The 26998-nt window shown below is 41.7% G+C and overlaps 1 protein-coding gene across 4 annotated transcripts in view; it reads right to left on the bottom strand.

Moving 5' to 3' along the window:
* The window catches only part of LUZP2 (leucine zipper protein 2), a 426207-nt gene that overhangs the window by 58418 nt on the left and 340791 nt on the right, over positions 1 to 26998 (bottom strand). For 3 of the 4 annotated variants that reach the window (XM_056850997.1, XM_056850995.1, XM_056850996.1), the window contains 2 exons: positions 22014 to 22088; positions 17954 to 18118 (listed from right to left, as the gene is read on the bottom strand). In XM_056850997.1, the coding sequence (XP_056706975.1) occupies positions 17954 to 18118; positions 22014 to 22088 (240 nt within the window). The remainder of the gene's footprint in view (positions 1 to 17953; positions 18119 to 22013; positions 22089 to 26998) is intronic. The other variant, XM_056850998.1, reaches the window with a different exon arrangement.

The raw sequence follows: 26998 nt of genomic DNA, 5'->3' as shown, positions 1-26998 counted from the left end.
TTCACAATAAAAATCCCTGCTTTCATTTATTACCCCAAAAATTATTATTTTTAAAAAAATAATGACCGGAGATACAAACTTTATAGATGACACAGGCAAAGCCAATTAATGGCTATTATTTTTACTTTATTTTTTACTTAAAATACAAACTTGCTTAAAACACTCTTACAGTACTTTTATTTGACATTCATTGATAATTGACACCTCATTAATTGGCTTTGCCTATGTCTTCTATAAAGTTTTTATCTCTGGTACCTGACATTAAATTTTATGGTACACATGGCCCGGCCCAACCAAAGTGTCATGTCATATACGGTCCTCCGGATATGAGTTTGACACCCCTGATTTAGGCTGTGTCTTGCCATGTGAGACCTGCTTAACAATAAGTGGTTCCTGGTTGAATGTTTAAAGGACATCAAAATAACTCATTTTCCTATATCATTAAAACTGTAGACCACTAGACCATGAAACCTGGAAATAAATGTATCTGTTCTTTATTGGTGGTTGTGGTGAATGCATATATGTAGACAAGTTAGTTAAATGGTTTATCTCTCTTGCATGTTTTACTTAGGCTTTAGTTATCCTGTGTGACAACTTTTATGCTAAAATTATTACATTTTTAATGATAAAGCTACCATGAATTTTAATCTGTTTAATGAATTTTTAAAGCAAAGGACAAGCATGAAAGCATAATGAAAATGGTTCCTTTAAAATCATTCTATATGTACTCACAAATGAGATAGGTAAAGGAGTTGTAATAACTCTCTATGACATTTGTAAAAACCCTGTCAAAGACAATCAGGAATGACCAAACATGCAATGTGGGCATACGGGACATGCAGTCAAAAAATTAATTTCAAAGAGGGAATGATACAGAAGTTAAAAACCAATACAGCCTTTTGGATCATATGGGAAATACATTCCACTTTCCTAAGGTTATTACTCAAAACTTTGTTGATAACAAAGCACCTTGTCTGTACTCTATAATAGTTTTGCGAGAAATTTAGAGATATTTCTGGAACTGGACATTAAGCTTTTCTTTAGGGATACCTTTTCTAGTGAATCTTTAGAATATGGCTCCAATTCTTATAATTCAGTTTTCCTCAGATAATAAAATAATATTCTCACCCAGTCCTGTTTCTTCCCACACAAGTCAAATTACATACGTTCTATTTAAAGACCTTTACGGTTTATTTAAACGTTTTACCCCTTTTCTCCCATTCTGGCTACACATAAAACATACCAGGTAAACCACAGTCCTCCAATATGATTTTAAAACAGGTAATTAGTCACAAGAAAGTCCTGGGCTTGTGTGCTAGATTCTCCAGAATAGGGCAACAGCTGTGAGCTATGGCCTAAAATTCCTTTGGCTGTTGCCTTTTGCCTCATGCCAAAGGCTCTCACTTCTGAAGTACCTTCAAAAAGAGAAGGGACAGATGGACAGCTGAGACTTCATTCGGTGGCATGGGCTGTACACAACAGAAGAACATTGTCTACACCATTTTGAATATTTGTAAAATGAACTGCTGAATGTTTCCAATATAGCAATTTCTTTGGACTATATATTTTCCAGGCCCATCTCACATTGCGAGGCAGAAATTCTCCCAGGCACCTATCCTGCCTGGGTGTCAGGATGATCCCAAGAACGTCACTGAAGGCATTTTGCATACTGATTGGTTTTCCAATGAATGAAGAGCAAGCTCCACGCACATGCTCTCTGGAAATATATTTATAAAGAACTTTGGATCCAGGTAAGTGGGTGTCATCACCCCTGCACAGACTGAAAGCTGAAAGGATTTGAAGTTGTAAAGCTGTTATCAAAAGCCACAGACAGCAACACAGAAGAACTAATAAAGGTATGTGGGAGGGATATCAGTGTGGCCTAACCTGCCAGTTCCAAAGGTAGGGTATACCAGTTATTTGAATTCAGCCCACTCTAAAGCAGGTGATCACTGCTGACCCTCACTTGACCCAGGAAACAGTCTCTTTGTTACTTTGAGAGTTTCCACATTTTAAAAACATTTTTAAAATATTTTTTTATGTGGGTTTTTTTTTTTAATGGAACCAAAGCTGATAATTTCATTTATCATAATATCCCAATTTAATTTGAGGTTGGGACCTTTTGTGTAAGACATTCATAGAATCATAGAATCATAGAGTTGGAAGGGACCACCAGGGCCATCAAGTCCAACCCCTTGCACAATGCAGGAAATTCACAACTACCTCCCCCCTCCACACCCCTAGTGACCAGAAGATGGCCAAGATGTCCTCCCTCTCATCATCTGCCTAAGGTCACAGAATCAGCATTGCTGACAGATGGCCATCTAACCAATTCTCTGAAGAGCACACAAGACATTAAAAATTAAGTTATGTGCTTTATTTTATTATTTATTTATTAATGGTCCTCATAAGAGACAGATAGCAACCATTTTTTTAAAAAAATCTCAGTATGACCTCTCATTAAAACATGTCAAAGTCCTTTGTTTCTAAAAAAAAAGATATTTCTTTTAGGCAGTCGTTTCAAGCTGTTGCCATGACACTCTGCCAGGAAGAACCCAGAAATATCTTGTTTGTTTCAGCCGTGTTTCCCTAAGATCTATGTCATTCATTTGGAGACGTTACTTGGAAAGATTCCTTTTATTGCCATAGAGACAATACATGCTGCACAACCTGTAGCTTTTAGCAGAGTAATCAGCATTCAATTTTATGCTTTCGGCTTTAATGAAACTGTGTATTGCTTCTTTTAATTGTTTTCTTCTGCATCTATCCTTCCACTGTTTGTTCTCTCTGTGTTGGGCAGTGCAACCGTATGGGCGGCCTGCACTGCTGCAGCCGGCTGCCAGTGTAACCATGGTGCTGCTAGTCTGCTGCTCCCTGAAGGGTTCGGTTAGTAACTGGCCGGCAAGAAAAAGAGAGTGTAGTTGGGTTTCTGAGGCAGCAACCATGCTGCAGTGTCTCAACCAGGTATTTTGTTGCAACAGCTGGGCAGGTAGAACCAATCAGGGGCTGGCAGGCCTGGGAACCTACCCCTGCCCATGCCACAGGCAAGCAGCAGAAAGGGGGTGTCCACAGTACACATACCCATCCCCTTAAAGGTACAGAGCCCTGCCATCAGACACTGGGCAGCTGACAAGTGTTGGCAATGGCCCAGCTTTCCCCTTACAATGGAGACCACAAGTAGACCCTTGGCTCCTATGGTGGAAAGGGTGCCATCACCTAGAAAGGGGTACAGGGACACATGAGGCGCCCAGCCCTCCATACGTTCAATTGGGATAGCTGCCTCTCTTCCATCCTTTGAGAAGACTGGCTCTCCAACAACTCTATTGTCAGAAACCCCTTGTGCTTGCATGGAGTCTTGCCCCCCCCCCCCGATCAACTCTGCCTGCAGCAATTTGGGTCCCTATTCAGGTGGCCTCGGAACACAAAGCCACATCCTGGTGCCGCTGTCAGTTTCCCCCACAATGTGGGGGTGCTCCAATTTCTCCTGAGTAGCCCATGGAAGCCCTATGGCATTCTATGCTCCCGCCAGACTTGGAGGTCCAAAAAGCCTCTCCCTATGTTCTGCTGGCCCATTTCTTTCTCCACACCAGTACATCCCCACTCTGATCAGCAGGGAAGTGAAGCAAAGTAAAGCTCCTGTCATACAGGTGGAACCCCTAAAAATAGAGATAAACTGTATTGCAAGAAACCTGCATTTCTCTAATGTGGATACATTGTAGCCCACCAGTAATGATAGCTCCCAGTGCCCAGGGGGAGGTTAGACAAAGGCATGGGCTTCCACCCCAGGTTATTCAAATGTCCCAGCAACTAACCACCATAGGAATGCTCTGGCCGGGGTGGTGGTGGTGGAGTGGGGGGATGGACAGTGCAGGCATTGTGATTGTTAGGAAGCTGTAGCTGCCTGTTTTTAGGATTACACCAGTTTTAAAATAGGTTTTTTGATTAAGTAGAGGAGGGAGGAGTGGGTGCCCAGGCCACCCCTCCCAGGGAAATGGAGTGGCTATTCCCCCTCCCCCCCAGGCATCCAAATCCAGCATGGGTTACTGCGGGGATGAATTGCTAATACTGTGTGATAATAGGCCCTGGTGATCAGAACTCCAGCCAATCCCCGTGTGGAAGTTTGGTGTAGTAGAGTTCTGACGGGGAACCCCAAATGACTTGGCTGGGCAGATGGGCCCTTCTTGGTGGTAACCGGGACCCAAATGCTCACAGTGCTCCCACCACAAACACAGTGACTGGGACCAGTGAAATGCACCCGTGTATACTCCACTTTCATTTTCGTGACCCACATCCTCCTTAGACTGCATTATTGACTGATTGTTTCATTCCCACTGACCATTATCATATCAGAACCCCTTGTGGAATGCATGGAAATGAGTCAGAGACACCCGGCTCCTGAGAGAGTTCCTTCTTGAACTCCTCCCCTGTTAATCATTCACCAACTAGGCAACCACTCAACTAGGCTGCAGGCACCAAACTGAGGAAAGGGGGGGTGCGGCAAATTTGAAATTGACAGTTCCTTTTACACTTTTGGCAACACCCATTAGGATTGAACTGTTTGTACCTCAGTGTAGATGCCTTGAGCTTTACAAAACCAATTTTTCTAGGGACCTCAACCAATTTAGACCAAATAAGTCAACAGGAATATCTCTTTGATATGTTGACATGGGTGAAGAGGTATTCAGAAGAAATGTTTCGCTCTCAACTTCTGGCAAATGATTAATGGCAAAATTGAGTCTAAGCATACATTCCCTTGGCCATACTTTGGATCCACTGGTGCAAGTGAACTTCTGCTGGTGGAAGAGGCTGGGTGATGGTGGTTGATTTCCCCTCCAATTCTAGCCCCCTACTCACTGATGTTCCTTGGGGGTCTCCTAAATCCCAAGAATAGCATTGTGAAGGACATGGTAGGGTACAGCAGGAAGGGAAAAGCATGGAATTTCACAGATTGTTGAATCCAACAATGGAGTGTGTTTTTAAAAATGATGATGGTTATTATTGTCAACTAACAATCATCTTGAATTCCATCAGCTGCTTGACTTTCTTTGTGGTATGAACTATTGGTCATGAGTATGTATTTATTTATTCGCTTACTTCATTAATACTTCACCTGCCACCCCAAAGGGGACCCAAAACATCTTTTGTCATTCTCCTCTCCTCCATTTTCTCATCGCAGCTACCCTGTGAGGGAGGTTAGGTTGGGAGTGTGTGACTTGCCCAAGATCACCCAGCAATCTTCCATGGCAGAGTGGGGATTCAAACCTAGGTCCTTCTCCAACACTCAAACCACTACGCCACTCTGGCTATCTATATGTCGATATAGGTAACTCAAATCGACCCTAACAAGCATAAATTTAATTGACCCTAACTTTAATCAACGCTAACCAGCATAAACTTTTCCTGACAGAGGTTCAACAACTTTAATGTTTTATTTTATTTTATTTATGTGTTGAAGTCACAGGATTCCTTGACTGAAAATAGGTGGCAGCTATAGACATAGCTATCAGTTTTTCTTTCCTGGGATTACAAATCTCCCTTTTCTTTCTCCTCTGTTCAACATACACTACATATTCTCTCAGGTTTGTTATTGAGGTGTATGTTGGTTTTATTGCTTTGTTTAGATTTCTGTACAGAAAATCAAGTTACATCCAAAGCATGTGCACTTGAAGAAAAGATTCTTAAAATGTATTTGCCTTTTTCTTTTAGCAGATGACAAGACAGCAGACTATTACGATTGCTACTTGAGATATATTATTTTTGGGAGGGGGATGAGGAGATGCATTTATCTTTACCTGTTAGTAGAAAAAGGAATGGAAAAACTCAGTAGTTTCTGGAGACTAGAAGTAGACCTACCAATATTGCAATCACATTTACAAGTATCACTGAATGCAAATAGGAGTTAAGTACACAGATCTAATGTACTAAATGGAGGCTGCCTCATTTAATTACACAAATCATAGAACAAAAAACAACAACCCCCACACTCCCTGAAAATTGTGCTGGAGATGAAGTAGCACAAGAAACACTTTTCAGCTGTAGCTGGTGCATCAACAGAAATGACTGCTTACAAATGAAATGGTTTTCTATAAAGTAATTTTCTTAACACTTCTGCAGTTACCCATGTTATTCACCCTCTACATAAAGCCTTGAGGAGAAACCATTAATTTAGAATTGGATATCATTAATATGCAGATGATACCCAGCTCTATATGTTTCTACCCAAACCTGCTGGTGATGCAGCAGAGGTCTTGAGCTACTGCCGACTGCTGTGGTCAAATGACTGAAAGAAAATGAAGAAGAAGAAGAGTTGGTTTGTATATGCCAACTTTCTCTACCACTTAAGGAAGGATCAATCTGGCTTACAATCACCTTCCTTTCCCCTCCCCCACAACAGACACCCTGTGAGGTAGGTGAGGCTGAGAGAATTCTAAGAGAGCTGTGACTAGCCCAAGGTCACCCAGCTGGCTTCATGTGTAGGAGTGGGGAAACATGTCCAGTTCGCCAGATTAGCCTCCGCCACTCATTAATTACTTAGGACTTGAAACACATAATTCGAAGAAAAATTTCCCATTTTTATAAGGAAGACATGAAAAATGTCTATAAAATAAGGATCTTTACACTGCAATAATTTGTTATAATGGGAAGAGCAAAAAGGTAGCCTTGAGCGTGAACTGAAATCTCTTCCATACATGGTAGTGACAAGAGATCAAGAGATCTAACCAAGTATCTGGGTTTTAGTTTATAGCCTATGTCTACCTACAGCAGATCAAACATATGTTTAACACGGCAACCAGTCACTGATAAAAATCATTGACCTTTGTTTAAAACAATCTGCTTTCCACATCATTAACTTTGCCAAGCTCATGGAGAAATTTTGACAGCGGGTCTTTAAATGTCACCTCTTTTCTTTTTGAGATCTCCACCTGCAGCTTCTTAAAATAAAAGCCATAATACTGTAGAATTAGGAATGTATGCAACTGTCTTCAATATCCTGTTTCAGTTACCACCTTTTCTGTTTGTCTCTGTGCCTCTTCTTACTTGTGCAGTCATATTTTCACCAAGCCTTTAGCCAAGTACAAAGGGCTGGGCTGGGCTGCTGTTTTCCCTTTTTTAAAAAGGATTCTGAAAACTATAATGACTGCTCCTTTAACTTAAATTTTCTCCTATCATCCTCGGTTTTTTGGTGTGTGTTTTTTTATGGGGCTTCAAGTATGAAAAGTGCTTTATACCTCTGGAAGGCACCCTTTAAACAGAAGTAGGACTTTTTCTTTCCATTGTGACTGAAGAGTTCTATGGTCGTTTATGCGTGGGAGTTTTACCAGATTATATTTCACACCAGTGCTTATTAAGATGACAAGTTAAATGGAATTATACTGAATAAAACTGAAAAATGAAACCGCCCAATGTGGTGTAGTAATTACAGTATTGGACAAGGATCTGAGGGACGCATGTTGGAATTCCTCCTCTGCCATGGAAGCTTGCTGGGTGATTTTGAGCCAGTCACAAACACACCTAGCCTAACCTACATCACAGGGTTGCTGTGAGAATAAAATGGAGGAGAGGAGAATAATATAAACTGCTATGGGCCCCCATTCAGAAGATTATTTTGAGATTTAACTTCTTTTCTATTGCTAGTGCATAAAATGGATCAACTAATTCAGCAAATAGCCAGCTTTATCATGTTTGATTGTTTACTGCAATGTATAGGATTGTACAAACACTCCATCCAAAATATTACAATACCTGGTATTTACTGAGCTGAGAACAGAAAAAAAAAACTGGACATGGAATTTCACTTATAGAAAGCTCATTCTCTTGACCAGCTGAACATGCAATTGAAACCCCACATTTATCCACATACTATAAAGTGAATGTCTGATAGCTCTTTCCTTCAAGGTGTAAACTGAACACTAGTTTTTAGCAACTCTGCATACTTGTGATAAAATGTATTGAACACGTTCTCAGTTGAGGCCTTCTATACATTATGTTAAAATGCTCAGAGAATGACAAAAATGCTGCTAATGCCAAGTCCTCAGGATGATTGTCTAGACATGAGAAATGTTTAAGCTTATAGAAATGTTCCCTCTAGGAAACTCATATAATGTTAAACGGGAGTGGAATGAAGTTGTGAATCATTTGTAAATGGTACACATTGTTTGATGTAATCGCCAGAAGATTCCCCAAGGAATTAAATGCTATTAAGCATTCATTAATGTCCATATATGATCTATACATTATTAATCCAGTGTTATAAAGTTGTATTCCAACATATGTGGAAGATAGTAGAAAAGATATATCATGGTGAATTACTTCTGTTTTGTGTGTTGGCTTGGCAAAGATATTAAGAAAACATTCACGGGAAAAGAACATTAATTGTTTTCAATGAATCAGGCAAATTGACCTTTACAATGCAACCATGTACAATGTACATCTAATCATTTTAGCTGAAATATGTTGAATCATTGGTCATAAAAATGCAGAGAACCTTGACCATCAACAATGCAGGAATCCAATTTATTTTGTCTTGAATGATTTAAGAAACAATCTACTGACATAACCCAAAATCCCAGCAATCCTCAATGGAACATTTTTTTTTAATTCTTATTTAAAACCTTAACAGAAACGTGTACTTTTTTGACCTTCAGTGGAGGAGCTAATGTAATAAGTCTAGTCTCCTAGTGTTGTAACGCTGACCTTGAGAGGCTAATGAAAGAACACATATTGAATCACAGATGGGGTAAAAAGCCTACCACTATTTCCTAGTGTTTAAATAGCACATTTCCCTGTTAAGTACTTATTACCTTAATCACATTTATGAAATGAGGAGTTAATGTTTGTCATCCTGAAAGAAAAAAAAACACCTTTATGATAATTTGTATCCTGTATTTCAAATAATAGTTGATAGCTCCCATTAAAAATACTGTCATGTTCTGGCTTTATGTACCAAGGGCATAATTCTGTCCCAAGTGAAGGTGCAGCATCCACAGGCAGAGGGGACACTATATGGGTCATTAAAATACTGTTCTCAGAATTTCAGTGTGTAGATTTAGATGTCTATGTTATCAATGTAATTAGATCAATTATTAATAAACTGATTATTTGAATCTTTCATTGGGATATAGCCCTTCACATAAAGATTATCTTGTTAGTGGGGCAACCAAAGTCTAGAAAGAATGGGGTTTATTGTTATGTGATAGAGTGTCATCTTTATCCTGATAGATCACGATGGGTAGCCATGTTAGTTTGTCAATAGCAGTAGAAAAGAGCAAGAGTCCAGTAGCACCTTAAAGACTAACAAAATTTCTGGCAGGATATGAGCTTTTGTATCTGAAGAAGTGAGCTGTGGCTCATGAAAGCTCATATCTTTATCCTGAAAAATGCAGGGGGGGACACCAAAGTATACTGTAGCGGGCAGCACACTTGCAGGAATGGTGATCAGGAATAAAACATGCCCCGTTGGGTTCCCACATTTCACAACTCAAATAGACAAGATGCATTTTAAATAGTTGCAAGCTCCTGGATTATATATTTCAATGTTTGTCTCTATTATTCAACACATACACACATTTTGTAAGGCACCAGGATAGACTGTTTTGAATGCACTGATGCCCACCCCCTAAGGGCATTTACCAACTTGCAAATCTTAATATTGCTATGTTGTAGATTTCTAAAACATCCAAACATTAGTAATTAGGAACTCTGTTGACACAATCTAACATACATGCAGAGCTGGTAAGAAAAGAATATAATTTGAAGCTTTACTTCACTTAAGGAAAAATTTTTATAGTTCTATATTTGTGTTCCAACATATGTAGAAGGTATGTAGTAGCAAATCTATCTCATGGTGAATTACTCCTGTTTTGTGTGTTGACTTTCCTGCACAGTGGGCATACCCCTCCCTTCTGGCAGGTCAAGTTTCCCCACGGACTTGATTATTATTTGTGACTCCTCCATCCTTCTCTCTCATGTGTCTTAACTCTGCTCCAATCTCCTTGTGCTTATTATCATGGTAGATTATAATTGGGGACAGCATGATATTTTGTGTGACTGATGCTTTACAGTGAACATGATGCACAAGGAAATGCTCACTAGCCTGTGACTAATTACTTTTTTTCTCATTGTGGCTGTTTCTAAAAGGAAACAGAATGGAAACAAGTTTCCCCAATTTCTCTAGATCATTATTGTTTTGAATTGGAGAAGTGGGGCAATATTTTCTTTATCAAATGCATTTTAACAAAAGCGAATGCTCATGATGGGATTCCAGCACTCTGAGATATAGAATCATAGAATCATAGAGTTGGAAGGGACCACCAGGGTCATCAAGTCCAACCCCCCTGCACAATGCAGGAAATTCGCAACTAGTCTACCTCCCCCCCCCCACTCACTCACACCCTTAGTGACCAGAAGATGGCCAAGATGCCCTCCCTCTCATCATCTGCCCAAGGTCACAGAATCAGCATTGCTGACAGATGGCCATCTAACCTCTTCTTAAAAACCTCCATGGAAGGAGAGCTTACAACCTCCCAAGGAAGCCTGTTCCACTGAGGAACTGCTCTGTTAGAAAATTCTTCCTAATGTCTGGACGGAAACCCTTTTGATTTAATTTCAACCCGTTGTTTCTGGTCCGACCTTCTTGGACAACAGAAAACAACTCGGCACCATCTTCTCTATAACAGCCCCTCAAGTACTTGAACATGGTTATCATATCTCCTCTCAGTCTCCTCCACTTCAGGCTAAACATACCCAGATCCTTCAACCTTTCCTCATAGGACTTGGTCTCCAGACCTCTCGCCATCTTTGTTGCCCTCCTCCGGACACATTCCAGCTTGTCTACATCTTTCCTAAATTGAGATTCTACTGCTGATGCCACCTTACTGAGAACAAAATGTATGCTTGTGTGCATATCTTAGACACCAAAGGAATATTACTATGATTGAAACACTTCTTCTGATTTGCATCTGCTTCTCCCATATCTGTCCTGAAACATTCAGATAAAGAAGACATGTGACATGGCGTTATCGGAATCATAATTTCCTAGCCCCTCTGCATATGTGGGGTGAGCAATACTGAGTGCAGTATTCCACATCATTCATCATCTTTTATTAAACACTTCCAGGGAGATGTGGAAGGAGAAAAGGGGCTTTTCCGCACACTCAACTTACTCCTAATTATCTTAGCAGTCAATTCACAAGCACTGGAACTGGTTTGGGCATAGTTCTTCCACAACTCTGCTCACCCTCTGCATTTTCACAGTTGTTAGGGTTGCAAGCTCCAGGCTGGGAAATAGCAGGAGTTTTTTGGGGTGGAGCCTGAGGAGGGTGGGGTTTGGGGAGGGGAAGGACTTCACTGGAGTATGATGCCATAGAGTCCACCTTCCAAAGCAGCCATTGTCTCCAGGTGAATGGATCTCTGTCACCTGGAGATCAGTTGTAATAGCGGGAGATCTCCAACCACCACCTGGAAGTTGGCAACCCTAACAGTGGTGGAGTCAGTTTATTTTCTTCTGCATGTGCCTTAAAGAATCAGGATTTTCAAAGTATAGTGCTGTCATCATTAGTGGCATCATTGGTGTGACAGCAGCACCCCTTTTTATTCTTTTGCACATGTACCAATATATCAATATAATGCCTCATTTTTAAAAACCACTAAGATGTTGATACATCGATATTCTGTCCTAACAATAGTTTAAGCAGGTTCTCTGAATTCCCAGCTTTCTTTTTTTTTAAGTAAGTCTCTATCTCCTTCCCCTGTGGAGATGTTATTTTCTGTTATATGAACACATGAAGCTGCCTTATACTGAACCAGACCCTTGGTCCTCAAAGTCTGTATTGTCTACTCAGTCCGGCAGTGGCTCTCCAGGATCTCAAGCAGAGGTCTTTCACATCACCTACTTGCCTAGTCCTTTTAACTGGAGATGCTGGGGATTGAACCTGGGACCTTCTGCATTCCAAGCAGATGCTCTACCACTGAGCCACAGCCCCTATACAATATATGGCTTCCTTAAAAAAGCTCAGGCTAAAAGTGGTCTTAAAAGAAACAGAAAAAACTGAGTTAAAAACAAAACAAAATCAAAGTGAAAACTAAAAACACAAAAAATAGATACGGAAATCAGGGATAAACCAAAGCACTATGGGGCCAGAATATTTAAAAAATATACTGAAAACCCCAAAGAGAGGTTGCAGCTACATGTACATGGAAACAAGTAGTTCTGATACATGCAAAAGTAAGGTTGCTCTGTTTCTGCAAGAAGATGTACATTTATCTGAGCTCCAAAAGTGGATCAAAGCGTGTTTTCCCCCAAGCATAATCTATGCATTCATTTCTAGACATGCATGTATTTTAAGAGGGCTAGAGCTCAAAGGTAGAGCAACTTCTTTGCATGCGTGACGTCCCAGGGTAAGTTCAGTCCACAACATCTCCAGTTGAAAGGATCGAGTCGTAGGTGATGCGAAGGACTTCTACCCTACTCATTTTCCCTGCAGCCACACAGCAGCTGTGAGTAACACTATTTCAATGGTCCACAGTGGCTGGATTTGACGCAGAACCATGGCATGAGGGGAGGAGGGACTACAGCCTCCCCCCATGCCATTTTCCTAAGCAAAAATTTTCCCCAGAAGAAACTGCAAAATATAACATGTAGTTTGGAGAACTGTTGCTAATCAAAGCAGACAATGCTGACCTTGACAGATAAATGGTCTGTCTGATTTATTATAAGGCAGCTTTGTGTGTTCATGAAGATAAGGAAACGGGAGAAACGGATGAGGACATTCAGTACTTTAAACTAATATAACAGACTGTGGGATATGTACCACTGCCTTCCCAATAATGTAACATTATAAAATAGGCAATGCAGATATAGTGCCAATCAGTGGTTGGGGTAATGCACATTTATAAAGAAATCTGCATGGAGAGGATAAACAAGCTGTTTGTGCATTTGGACTTTGTGTATTCCCTTTAAGTAAATTGGACTCTAATCCTTAAACAAGTGGACACTAATCTGGAGAACCGGGTTTTTATTTTCCACTCATCCATATGAGCGGCTGATGCTAATCTGGTGAACCGGTTTGGTTTCCCCACTGCTGCACATGAAGCCCACTGGGTGACCTTGGGCTAGTCACAGCTCTCTTAGAGCTCTCTCATCCCCACCTACCTCACAGGATGTCTGTAATGGGGAGGGGAAGGGAAGGTAGGTGATTGTAAGCCAGTTTGATTCTTCCTTAAGTGGTAGAGAAAGTCAACATATAAAAACTAACTTTTCTTCTTCTTTTTCAAATTACAGTGTTAGTGAAGCAACAGGGCTTGCATATAGGGTTGTCAGGTCCCTCTTTGCCACTAACAGGAGGTTTTGGGGGTGGAGCCTGAGGAGGGCAGGATTTGGAGAGGGGAGGGACTTCAATGCCATAGAGTCCAATTGCCAAAGTGGCCATTTTCTCCAGGTGAACTGATCTCTATCAGCTGGAGATCAGTTGTAATAGCGGGAGATCTCCAGCTAGTACCTGGAGGATGGCAACCCTACTTGCATAGCTACACTCTGATTTCCTTAGAACATTTACAGCCATGCATTAATATCTCCAGAAATGAACAGCAAACATAAAACTGTTGTGTTACTGCTGATGTAGCTGGACTTCAGTAACCACAACAAAAATTTCCATTTTATTTTAAACCATATGTTTGAAGCACAGAGAGAGACAGACATATGTAATTCCCTGTTCATTTGTTTGTAAAAAAAAAAAAAAAACTAATCTTTCCCCTTCTGGCTCCATTTTTAATGCATGAGTGTGCCTTCCTTTCCACTGGCTATTTGGTTTGTTGGAGTGTGAATGAGATAAGAGCAAAGGTTAGATTCTGAAGTGTCAGCAAAAATATGAGCCTTGTGGAGTCATTTGCAAAGCTTTTGTAATAAACCTGCTTATAAATATAAATATTGCATCTGTTCATAGGCTGTAAAGGGGACAAAGGCCCCTTTACAAAGGAAGGGCTTTCATACTAGAATGTGATAAATATCTAATTAATTCAGTTAAATGGCTATTATCCGAGAGCAGCATTAGTGCAGTAAGCAGTTTCAGAAGAAATATCACACAAAGAAATAATATCCAATTCCAGATCGTTGGTTAAATGCCAAGTTCTTGATGTTAAGGGTTGATCTCAACCAAGTCCCACTGAAATCAGTGGGACTTGTTAGTTCCAAGTAATTGGTCCCATTCATTTCTATGGGACTTCGGTGCATCTAATGAAATTCGGCCCTCACACATTACTGTTCGAAAAGATTATGCTGAGTAAATGCCATAATGTTCTCAGTTTCTCCTGTTGTTTCATCAAGCAAAGTTACAGCATGCTAGGCAATCTGTGCTCTGATTAGTCAGTGGGAAATGTGAATATTGCTACAGAAGGATAGTTATATCCCAGGCAAATTTTCATTATTCGCTTGTGGTTGTTGCCAGCTTATGGGAATCATTTATCTAATTTTGAATCTGGTTCTGGTTGGTTTTTTTACATATATATAAAAGTGAAAGGGGCCAGGTACAAATAAAGCATATTTTTCTATAGACATGGTGAGACTCCCACAGGTTTGCACAAAAATCCAAAACAGAAAAAAAGGTTTCAGGAAAATACAAAGATCTTTTAACATTATCAGCCCATTCCTGGGAGGGGGGTGGATACGCGGTGGCCAGGAGTGTACTGCCTCCGCAGAGGCTTCCCAGCTGCAAAAGAAGCAAATTTTAAAAAGAAAATAGAAAATCCCCCCAAATCTCCCCTTGCCCTTAGCAAGGCTATGCCAGCAAAATTGCTGGTGTAGCAACGCTGCAGCGTGAGGGGGCATTCCTGGGGTGAAAGGGGTCACGAAGCTACCTAAAGGCAGCTCCGTCCCCAGGTTTGCCTCCCAAGATGCCAGCCTGGGGCGTTGCACCATTGGAACACTGCCAGAAGGCTGCAGCAGTGCCCAAGTGCCATGGTGCCTCCAGCATCCAGGGGGCAGCACAAATGACCCCATGCCGGTATAAGTACCAGTTTATTACTACACAAAGGGGCACTTATGCTGATGTGGGGTTACGCCGACTCCTCTGGGCATTCACCCCCCCTTCAGGATTGCACACTATGTTGTGAGATTTTGGCTGCCATTTTGAGAGAGGTGGGAGCTGCCATCACCACTGTTTCCAGCATAGTACAAGCCAGACAGATGGAGAATTAGGTGGGAGAGGAGCAGGAGATGCCACCTTGTGTGCTAGGCAAGAGAAGGCAGTGTTGCAGATGGATGGGAGGAAGAAGGGGCACAGCTACCACCACTGCTTCCCCCCTCACTGCCATCTTCTGGGCACCATGTGAGCCAGGTGGGCAGAGGAGGTGACATGGAAAGCAGGTGGGCAGAGGGAGAGTGGGAGCTGCTGCAATCAAATGGGATGAAAGGATGTGATTCCCTCGAGTCTTATGGATTCCCCACTTCCTTCCTTCCTTCCTTCCTTCCTTCCTTCCTTCCTTCCTTCCTTCCTTCCTTCCTTCCTTCCTTCCTTCCTTCCTTCCTTCCTTCCTTCCTTCCTTCCTTCCTTCCTTCCTACCTTCCTTCCTTCCTTCCTTCCTTCATTGGCATTGGATTCCCCACTTGTTACTTCATATTTCCCCCCAACCTTTCAACCCTCTAAATCAGAGGTGTCCAACTCAATTGTCACAAGGGCCAGATATGACAAAAGTGTCACTTGGTTGGGCCGGGATGGGCCATGCCTTGCCAGCCCAGATCAAGAAGGGGGGGCTGCCTCGGCTGACTCGTAGGCCAGATAAGAGTTTTCAAGGGGTCTGATCTGGCCCACGGGCCTTATGTTTGACACCCCTGCTCTAAATTCTGAGATATCTTCTGTTACTCTCAACTATTTCAACCATCTGAGATACCTCTTAATGCTACAATCTACCCCAAACTATGGGAGGCACATGCACCAATTGCCTGGCGAAGCATTCCTACATATGCTGACAGCCCAGTTGCTATTGGCCAGCCTCAATAACTGGGTAGGGAAGGGAAAGAGAATCCTAGAGCAAGCTAACTCTCCTCAACAATTTTTGAGCTGCTCTCAGCTAAGCCATTCACCACCACCCAATTTCCCACATTTTGTAGAGTTTCTTTATTTAATTCCCTAGTTTATTTTACTCTGAAACATATTTTGCTATCATTGTTTTTCCACATTCTCTAATCTTGTGTTCTTTTAGAGATACAATTAAAAGCTTGAGAAACAACATATAAACATCGCTGGGTCACTCATTCACTCCAACCTGTGATATAAAGGGGATTATTAAGAGAATTAAAAGGATAACTTTCTTATATATTTATATCAAATTTGGAATGTGATAATCCTTAGGTGAAAATTCTGAGGAATTATGGGAGAATCTCAAAGCATTTTGATAAGCCTAACCACATTTCCCATAAGGGTCTTTATAACCCTAGTCCAGAATAGCATCCTTGCCTTACTTCAGTTCAATACCATTGCTTATTATCATGGCACTAATCTCTCCACACTTCTCATGCATGCTTGCATACTTCATCCTTCTAGTATTCAAGGTTTTTCCCCCCAATAAAATAAAGAGTTCCCCAGGAAGTCTGGAGGATGGGATATGAATCTTTAGGGTCTCCTTAAATAAATTAATGTTATGGGAACACTTGGGAAAATAGTGAAAACACAAGTACACTGATGCAAATTCACCAGAAAAAGTGAAGCAAAACAAATGGGGAAGAAGGGATAGCCAGGATGAGGGACATCACAAGCCTTTTGTTGACACCAACTGAAGAAAGTTGGCATCTTTTAATTTAAAAAAAATGGGGTTGACAGTGTGGGTTGCTCTACCTGCTCCCCAAATCTGTCTTGTAGCAGCTCCTCAAAAAACACTTGAAAGCAACTTGAAAGCCAGATAGAGAGGTGCTAATGAGACAATTTCTTTATCCCAGCATTCCTGTTTCAACATGATGGTAGAACTCATAATGCTTTTTCAGGTCTTTTTATTCAGATCTCATGGGGATGCAGTATAGGTCATGAGCCACCGGCTGACTGCTGTGGTTAATTGGGTTAGGAGTAAATAGGGTTGCCAACCTCCAGGTAGTGGCTGGAGATCTCTTGCAATTACAACTGATCTCCAGCCAATAGAGATCAGTTCACCTGGATAAAATGGCTGCTTTGGCAATTGGACTCTATGGCATTTAAGTCCCTCCCCTCCCCTCCCCAAACCCCACCCTCCTCAGTCTCCACCCCTAAAATCTCCAGGTATTTCCAAACTGGGAGCTGGCAACCCTATTCATAGCATGGCTGCAAGTGGGCAGAGAAGTATTGTCAATAATCTAGTGATAATAAATTATTCTGTTCTAGGTTTGGAAAGAAATCCAGCTGATGTTACAAAGCCATAGTTTCTAGCATTCATCAGCAGGTTCCTCTACACTCCTATGTAGTATAGCATGTTAAAATGATGCTAGTTTCCTGCTGCACAATACAAATTTCACATTGTGGGCAGAAACCAGTAAATGTTAGTTGTGACTAAGCTCCAAATAGAATATTATTTAGTCACAGTTAACTTGAATTCCACTGATTCCAATTAGAATCAATGAGAAGTAACCTTTGTTAGATTATGTACTCTATCAGTAAACCATGATGAACCCTAGAAGAATTACATACTTTCCCAGTAAAACAAGGTGCTTTACAGCATAAATTAAATATTTACCAGTAAACCCTATTGGTTTTGCACATAATATATGGATAAAGTCTAAGAATAGCAAATACCTCAATTTTTTTCCCAGTAGCAAAGAAAAGTAAGCTGTATTTCCTACTTTTAAGAAGGAACTTCAACGACAGCAGAGATAGGCTTAGCATTACTTTTGAAATTCATCCTAATCTTTCAATGAATTTAAAATCCTTCTTAGTTCCAGTTTGATGGGCTTGGAGGACAAACTCTCACTTTTATTTTAAAAGAAGGGAAAAGATACCTTGGTGTTTGTCACTTGAAATGGAACTTTCGAGCCATTTGTAATGGGGGATGTCTGTCTCTCAGTTGGTCTTGAAGGAATTATATTTGTAGTGGGAGGTTGACTGTGCAAAACTGAAGACAGGCAGAGTTGTACGGTCTCCTTCAGAGCTTTCAGCTGTGACTCCTGAGGGGAAAATGTCATTTGATCTTAAAGACAGATTACAGGGTATAATATTTTAATCTGCACTTTCCACTTCCATGTTCTTTGCCATTTTCAACAAATGACAACCAAAAATAACATCCATTAGTGAACAGGTGAACAGGTGAAATTAATATATCTTTACCAAAAGAATAGATTTACTGAAAGAATAGATTTTTTTGCCCACATATTTCATAAATAGGGGGACTATCTTAAATTTACACACAAGTAACAGATCTTCAGAGGTGTGATGAAATTTTTGTATATAATCTTCTTTTAAGGGTATAATATTACATTCAGGGCCATCTTCCTTTTGGGTCAGTATAGATAAATTGGTATAAAATTCAGTAGCTGAAAGCAGCATCCTCTTTCTTGTAGGGGAAAAGCACTATTTCCTAGAAACACCAAAACTACAGAAACACTAGATACTAGGCCTCAAAATTAGTAACTAAATGGTTTAACTAGGGTTACCAATCTCCTGGTTGGGCCTAGAGATCTCCCAGAATTCCAAATGATCTTCAGACTACAGCGATCAGTTCCCCTGGTGGAAATGGCTGCTTTGGAGGATGGACTTATTGCCAATATATCCCACTGAGGTCCCTCCCGTCCCCAAATCCTCAGGTTCCACCCACAGATTTCCAAGAATTCCCCAACTTGGATTTGGTAACTCTAGGTTGAACATATATTATCATTTTAAAGCCAACACATTCATTTATTATATGAATTATCTTTGGGTGCTATCACACATGCCAAATAATGCACTTTCAATCCACTTTTGATGTGCTTTGCAGCTGGATTTTACTGTGTGAAATTGCAAAACCCACTTGCAAACCATCACTAAAGTGCATTGAAAGTTGATTTAAAATGCATTATTCAGCATGTGTGAAAGTGCATTTTGTTTTGCACAGTTAAAGTAATAAAAAAGGTGTTGGGTCTGTTTAAATAATCTATTGCCTAATAAGAATGTTGCATTCTAAGTGTTACATGGGTTATTCTGCCATGGATACCATTGTGACTCTCCCTTTCTTTCAAACACAGCGCGAGGCAATACTGGCAGCACAGGGTTTTTGGAGGACAAGCTGGTGAGGTTTAGGGCTGTTGATTCGGTTTGGCCCGAACTGAAAATCAGCCGAATTTCCCCTGATTCCGTGGTTTATAGTTCGGGAGGAACGGAACTCAAAACTGGCGGGCAACCAGGGGGGGCGAATTCAGCGAGTTCGGGAGTTTGCAAATAAATCCGGCAAATTCGGGGTCGTCAGTAAGCAGCATAACCGTCAGTAAGCAGCATTCTCCTCCCCCGGCCAATCGGTGGTCAAGCTGGGTCTTCTTCTGGCCAATCAGTCAGGATTGAGTACTGGAGGAATCAGCTGATGTGCGGCCCGGCCAGGGAGAGAGAGAGAGAGAGCGAAATCCTCGTGTGCGTGTGGGGAGTGCTTGTGCACATTTGCTCCTTTCTGTGGCTGCAGGGGGCGTATTTTTTTGGGTACAGACACAAAACTTTCAGTGGAGCTTCAGATGAAGCTTCTTAAGATACCCCCCAAGTTTTGTAAACATTGGGTCAGGGGGTCCCGAGATATGGGCTCCCCCCTTTTTCTTTCCATGGCTGCAGGGAGCGCATTTTTGGGGGTACAGACCCCAAACTTTCAGTGGAGCTTCAGATGAAGCTTCTTAAGATACCCCCCAAGTTTTGTAAACATTGGGTCAGGGGGTCTCGAGATATGGGCTCTCCCCCTTTTCCCTCCCCCCTTTTTCCATTTATGTGGCTACAGGGGGCGCTTTTTTGGGGATATAGCCCCCAAACTTTCAGCATAGCTTTAGACAATTATTCTTAAGATACCACCCAAGTTTTGTAAAGATGGGTTCAGTGGGGGCAGAAATATCACCTCCCCCCTTTTCTCTTTCTGTGGCTGCAGGGGGCGCATTTTTGGGGGTGCAGATCCCAATCGTTGAGCGGAGTTTCAGACCAGTGTTCTTAAGAGACCACCCAAGTTTTGTGAACATTGGGTCAGGGGGTCCCAAGATATTGGCTTTCCCCTTTCCCCTTTTCCCTATTGGGATGAATGGATCAGCCGACCCTGTGTGCATCTTCTCCAGAGCAAAACGTCCTGTGCCTAATTGGAATCATCTTGGATTACAAGTCCTCCCCAGCCCCTCCTGATGGAACAGAAGACAGCCACAGTAAGACCCCTTTGGGGGCTTTAATCTATAATTTTCTCCTGTGTATGTGTGTATGTGTGGGGGAAAGCAGAGTCTGTGTGTATGTGGGGAGGGAGCAGTTTCTGTGGGTGGGGGGGAAGCCAAAGGGGGCTTTTGTCGGTTCTGCCTGGGGTGTGTGTTCCCCCTCGAGTCTCTCGCTCCCTGGTTTGAGGGGGGAGGTTTCAGTTGTGTGTCTTCTGGTTTTCCCTGTTGCAAAGGTGTTGTTTTACAAGGTTGTGTTGCTTTGCAGTTGTTTTGCAAACTGTTGTCGGGGCTGGGAGCTTTGTGCGTGGGCGGCAAGCTCTGCTGAGAGATGCACATTAAGGGTGGGGGGGACCCCTTTCAGGGCCCATATCTCAGCCCCCCCTGACCCAATCTTTACAAAACATGGGGAGTCTTTCAATAAACGTCCTTTGAAGCTCTGCTGAAAGTTTGGGACCTCTAACCCCAAAAATGCCCCCCCCAGAGCCGCGGAAAGGCGCGATTGTGTTTTTAATGGCTTTATTCGGCCAAATTTTTTTTCCGAACTTTGAATTCCCGCCGAATTGAACGGATCTGAAGTGGGGGAGTTCGGACTTCGGCATATCCCGAATCTAAACGGGCCGAATTCGGCCGAATCCGAACTATACTGAATTTTTTTTAAATTCAACAGCCCTAGTGAGGTTTATAAACCTGTTCTTCCTTCCCCACACATGCATTTGCTTTATGCTGCTGACCCACCCACCTTCCTTTTGAACAACATGCAATTGGTCGTTCACCGTTTGGGTCTGAGCAAGAAATTTTGGGGCCTCTTTCAAATTGGCTTGGAAAGAGTTGTTCATGGAGATGAAGTTAATTTAAAGTTTGTACTTGTCTCCCAAAGATGTTGAGCCCCCAGCTGTTGTAACCCCTTGAATTCATGATGAAAAGCATTAGCTTCTGACTTCTTATTCAATATTTCCTTCCCCACTTGGACTAGGTCTGCAATCTTCTCCCAACAAACTAATTGTGTGTTATGTGTATTGGGAAAGTTACCAGATCATCCAGCTATACCCAGATGCCTTTCTTGCGTGGATACTGTGACAGTGTCATTGCCAAATGCTTGTATGATTGGTGGATGGTGCTGGATTTCCAAATGCCGTTGACATAGGTGTCTGTGCTGTTATATTGCCTTCTCTGTTAAGGTGGTGATACCTCTGTTGCTGCTTTGTTATAGAATTGTGATTTTGTAATGCTGCTGTTAGTGACTAGCAATCAGATGAGGAATATTCAGTTGGGTTGCCCATTTTACCTTTCCAAGTATGTTCAAATCTCAAGTAGATTTTCAAGCAGGGCACGCTTGGGGACATTGTTGTAATTATTCTCTAGACTACATTTACTACTATGCTATACTGTTTCATTTCCAGTCCTCTTCTCTCTGTGTGTTTTGTTTTGGGATGGAAAAGTCCTAATGATAGACTTGCCCCTTGCTGAGCATTGTAGGGGACAAACAAGAAGAGTGACTCTTCATTCTCATTCTCAAAGAACACATGCCAAATGATCATACCATTGCAGTGACAGAACGGCCCTCACCTCCAGTAAGAATACTCATTATGACTAAACCAAGTATATGCCTATATTTGTATAGGAATAAGAGTGTTTGCTGTCATGTTAGGCTGCAATAGCTATTAACAGAGCTTAAAGATGTGCACAGAGGGGTTCTTACTTTGTCAAGAGAAGCCTTTTCCAGTTCTTCTTTTGCAATTGCTAGTTTTTGCTCCAAATCTGTAAGCTGCTGTGCCTGTGGGAAATTAAAAAAAACAAATTAGTGTATGAAAATTATAACCCCATTTTGTCGCACTGAACTTGTATAACGTTAGGAAAAAAACAAAGGTTTTACTTTGGAAAAACAATAAATGATATAACAATAGTGTGCCAAATAACAGATTCTCCAAAGAAGATTGAAATTTGTGAAAATGCGTGGTAGAGAATTTTGTAGGATGGAGTTTTTGCAACAATATCCAAATCCAGATTTGCTCAATTGAAAGGTTTGCCATTGATATCAAGGCAACTATAAGATTCCATCTTACAATAAAATGCTTAGAAACCCCATCAAAGCATATATGTTACAGTATTTTATAACCTTAGAGCTTTGGTAAATGTTTTATTAAATGATTAAAAAAACTCACATCAGAACGACACATTTCACATGTGTGTAACCAAAGCTCAATGATTTATCAAAAGCATTTGAAGGAAAAAGCAAGTTAAAAAATGGTTGATTTAGAATAGTACGGTGTGGGCTGTATGCATGTGTATGTTTATCCCTCACTCCAATCTCTGCCCACCGCTTCCTTGCATCTTCCCACCAGGCTATTTTCTCTATAAATAAGATTGTCTCCCCCATGGGGGCCACCTGGGCCCCAAGCAAGGGGTGGTTGAGCTCCCAGTAAGGTAAGTGTGAGCTGCTGGGGTATGGGTAGCCTGAGCCAAGAATTGGCCATTTTTGTCTCCCATTCTGTCTTTGATCAGGTGCAAGCCCAACTGCTGCCTTTAAGCAGCTGTCGCCCACCATAGCTCCAGAGAGGGGGACAGCTGCCTTCTGTGGCTCCCTCATTATGGGGTCTAGGGCAGTCACCAGTTGCCCCATGGCCAGACCATCCATGCTTGGAAAGAAGATTGAAAAAGGGTATTTAGTGAAAAGGGAAAAGATTAACCATCAGTGACTTCCCTGGTTCAAACTGTACCTTCCCAAAACTGTTAGACACTTATAACACAAGAAGAAGAAGAAGAAGAAGAAGAAGAAGAAGAAGAAGAAGAAGAAGAAGAAGAAGAAGAAGAAGAAGAAGAGTTGGTTTTTATATGTCAACTTTCTCTACCACTTAAGAGAGACTCAAACCAGCTTACAATCACCTTCTCTTCCCCTCCCCACAACAGACACCCTGTGAGGTAGGTGGGGCTGAGAGAGTTCTATCAGAGCCGTAACTTGCCCAAGGTCACCCAGCTGGTTTGGTGTGTAGGAGTGGGAAAACAAATCCAGTTCACCAGATTAGCGTCCGCAGCTCACGTGGAGGAGTGGGGAATCAAACCCGGTTCACCAGATCAGAGTCCACCACTCCAAACCACTGCTCTTAACCACTACACTGCGCTGGCTGTAGTTATGTGTTGTTAAGTCCTATCATCTGCAAAGTATGAAGTATGATGTTTTAAGGTGGTATGAAAAATTACTCCCTAATCTCCACATTATACCTTTTTTTAGGTAAGAAATAGCATAGATAGTCCCTTTGTTTTTTCAACCAGGTTAACCAGATTTGTCTTATGGAGCTCTCTTCTTTGGCTCATGTTTTCATAAACCTCAAGACTACATAGTAAAGGGCTTGTTTTCTTTTTTTTTGCCTTCTGACAATGAGACAGCTTCTACGACTTTAACCTTTTTTTAGCATAGACTTATGGAAACTCACTTGGGGTCTCCTTCAAATCAGATGCCTACTCTCAAAACCCAACTGACTACTGTTGTAGTAGTGCAGCCATCTGCAGTGCATACCCCTATTCACTGAAAAATAAAAGAATGAGTAAGTTGAAACTGACGAAGGGGGATGATTTGTGTTGTTTTGAGTTACATATTACAGCACCATCCCATTTTTTAAATTTTATTTACTTTCTTGCCCACACTCAAGGCATATCACAGAATAAAAAACACAATCAGACAGTAGAGAACTCCAGCACAGTAAGTTGAGAATTACAGAACTGAACAAAAATGCAAACAAGTAGGGAAAAAATGGTTATCATGCCATTAATACAGACTTTCCTGACACTGGAGGGAGTAGAACTGTGCACTAGTTGGGGCTGGGAATCACTGTGTACCAGGAACTTTCATTCTACAAGCTGTCAGTAAGTCAAGCGATGAAAAAGCTTTCTTGGGCCATCTATCCTGAGCAATGTCAACAATGACCATGCAGCCCTTGAGCTGTAACAGCCCCATATTGGGAAGCCCTTAGAAACTGTTCAAGAATTCAGGGTCCAAAAATAAAAATAATTTCTTACAATGCGGCCACTGAAATTATGGCTAATATAATTTGTAATATTTGTAAACTTAAGTGGATCTGAGATTAATTCTGGTGTTTATATAGGAGAAGGGGGGAAAAGAATGCTGGACCAGACGGTTATCTCTGCTATAAGAAATTTTAATGAGGCATTGAACCTTTTTTTTGCATATGAATTGCTCTGCAAGGTTTTAACTCCTAAGTCGTAAAGGACACAACATTTAGAGCTCTTGGCTAAACATTTCCAAACACACAGTTGCGAGAGCTTATCGCTAATTTTTCCCAGAGATGCCACCATCCAGATGTCTGACTTCCATATTGTCCATTACAGTGCTATAGGAAAGGGCATTTGCACCCATTCTGTCATTATTGTGTGAATTTGGACAGGTGGGTGCTTTACTGGTGGATGGCAAGAAATAAAAAAAACAACATGCCCCAAATTAAAAAAAAAAAAAACTATGTCAAGTATATTAAATTAGGGCTGTCGATTCAGTTCGTTCCTAACTGAAAAAACACCGAATTTCCCCCGATTTGGCGGTTTCCGATTTGGGAGGAACCGAATTAAAAAAAGGCGGGAAACGGGGGAGCCGAATTCCCCGACTTCGGGGTGTTCGGAAATAAATTCGGCAAATTTGGGGTTCTGCTTCCCCCCCGCGTGCCTTCAGGGGAGCCCCGTGTAGGCGCGCAGGGGGGGAATAGATCTGCGCCTAACAGCTGTTAGGCGCAGATCTGTTTAAAGGGCCCCCCGCGCACCTTCAGGGGGCTCCGTGTAGGCGCGCAGGGGGGGAATAGATCTGCGCCTAACAGCTGTTAGGCACAGATCTGTTTAAAGGCCCCCCCGCGCACCTTCAGGGGGCTCCCCTGAAGGCGCGCAGGGGGGCCCTTTAAACACATCTGTGCCTCCCAGCCGGGAAGCACACATCTGTTCCATTCCCCCCCGCGCACCTTCAGGGGAGCCCCCTGAAAGCGCGCAGGGGGGCCCTTTAAACACATTTGTGCCTCCCGGTCGGGAGGCACAGATCAGTTCCACCACCCCCCGCGCGCCTTCAGGGGGTTTCCCTGATGGCAGGGGGCCCTTTAAACAGATCTGCGCCTCCCAGCTGGGAGGCACAGATCTGTTTAAAGGGCCCCCCGCACGCCTTCAGGGAAATCCCCTGAAGGTGCGCGGGGGGGGGGGAAATTTCCCCCCGAACTCCGGATCTCGCCCGAATTTCGGGGATCTGAAGCGGGGGAGTTCGGACTTCGGCATGGCCCAAATCAAAACGAATTTTACCCAATTTTTTTTCAACAGCCCTATATTAAATGCTTAACCTGTACTGACAAAAATCCTGTCACAGAAAAGTACACTTCAGCTTAATCAGAATTCTAACACCAACAAGGAAAGAAAATTACCAAGCTTCAAAGACAAGTTGGCTTTCTAATACTTTAAGGTATTAAGGTAAGGTAAATCTGCTTAAATTCCATTCAGTCATGCAAATTAGATGGGGGTCTGCATGAAAGTGTTGGCAGAATTTTAAATGCAGCCGTGGGAGACCCTGGTTCCTATCCCTGTTCAGGCAACCTCACTTAAGAACAATTACAGATTTTTCTCCATGGTCAAGCAAAACATTACAGATTTTTCTCCATGGTCAAGCAAAACATTACTTTCCTTTTAGAATGTTCCGTCCCTTTAAAAAGTTACAGCTGACTAACAGAGATCTCAACTAATTTAAACTAAGGAGAATAAGCAGCTCCCACCAACCTTCAGAAAGATAGACACGCCCTTGGGGCCCACTGGTCGGTGCTGTGGTAAGCTTATAATATATGTTAAAATAATTTTTGTTTGAATGATGTATGTTAAATGGCTAGAGTATTATATGTTTCCTTTCAGAGGCCATTGTACCCAGAAAACGTTTATTCTATTGTTAATGCAATTCGCAAGAACAATATAGAAGACGAACTGATGAAGCAAGTTATTGCGAAATGAACACCAATATAAAGGTGCTGTTTTGTTCTTGTTGGTGATTGGACACTTCTATTGTTTATGACTGGACATTACAAGACCCAATGAGGAAATCATCTTCTTCTTGGAAGTGTACTACGTTCGGGTGAAGCAACCTGTGTGGTTTCTGTAATAGAAATCGAAAGGAAGCACATTACTTCTTCATTATTATTTCTACTTACCTGTCTTTTCCAATTTGATGGAAGACCTTGTATGATTTTCTTCATGATATTGTAATGAATTGTGCAGTAACCATGATTAGTAAATTTTGTTAGACTATGAGCCTGTGCTGCTGTTACTTTAACTTAGTTTTTATCAGCATAAGTTTGTATTTGCCTCAGACTAACTGAAGGTTGGCAACCCTAATTCCCACCCCCCCAAGATTCTTTCTGCATTTCAGACAGAAAAGGTGTCCATTCTATAGGCAAATAAAGTCAAAACATAAGGAAGCAAATGAAACTAATGGTATTTGCTTGTTCACTGATATTCTCATTATCGTTACCCAAAAATTAATGAATTGGTTTTTTTAAAATCTTTTTCCATTAATTGGAAAGCAAATGCAGATACTTAAAATGGATCCGTTCCCCCCTCCAAATGGTGATTCGCATGGACAAAAAAAAGAGAATCCAATGGTGAGCTAGGCAGATACAGGAGTATCTAAGTAGCCGCCACTGGATACATAGCTCAAAC

This window comes from Euleptes europaea, chromosome 6 (assembly GCF_029931775.1).
Source record: "Euleptes europaea isolate rEulEur1 chromosome 6, rEulEur1.hap1, whole genome shotgun sequence".
In the NCBI taxonomy this organism is placed as follows: Eukaryota; Metazoa; Chordata; class Lepidosauria; order Squamata; family Sphaerodactylidae; genus Euleptes; species Euleptes europaea.
This window is presented reverse-complemented; position numbering and strand designations above follow the sequence as displayed.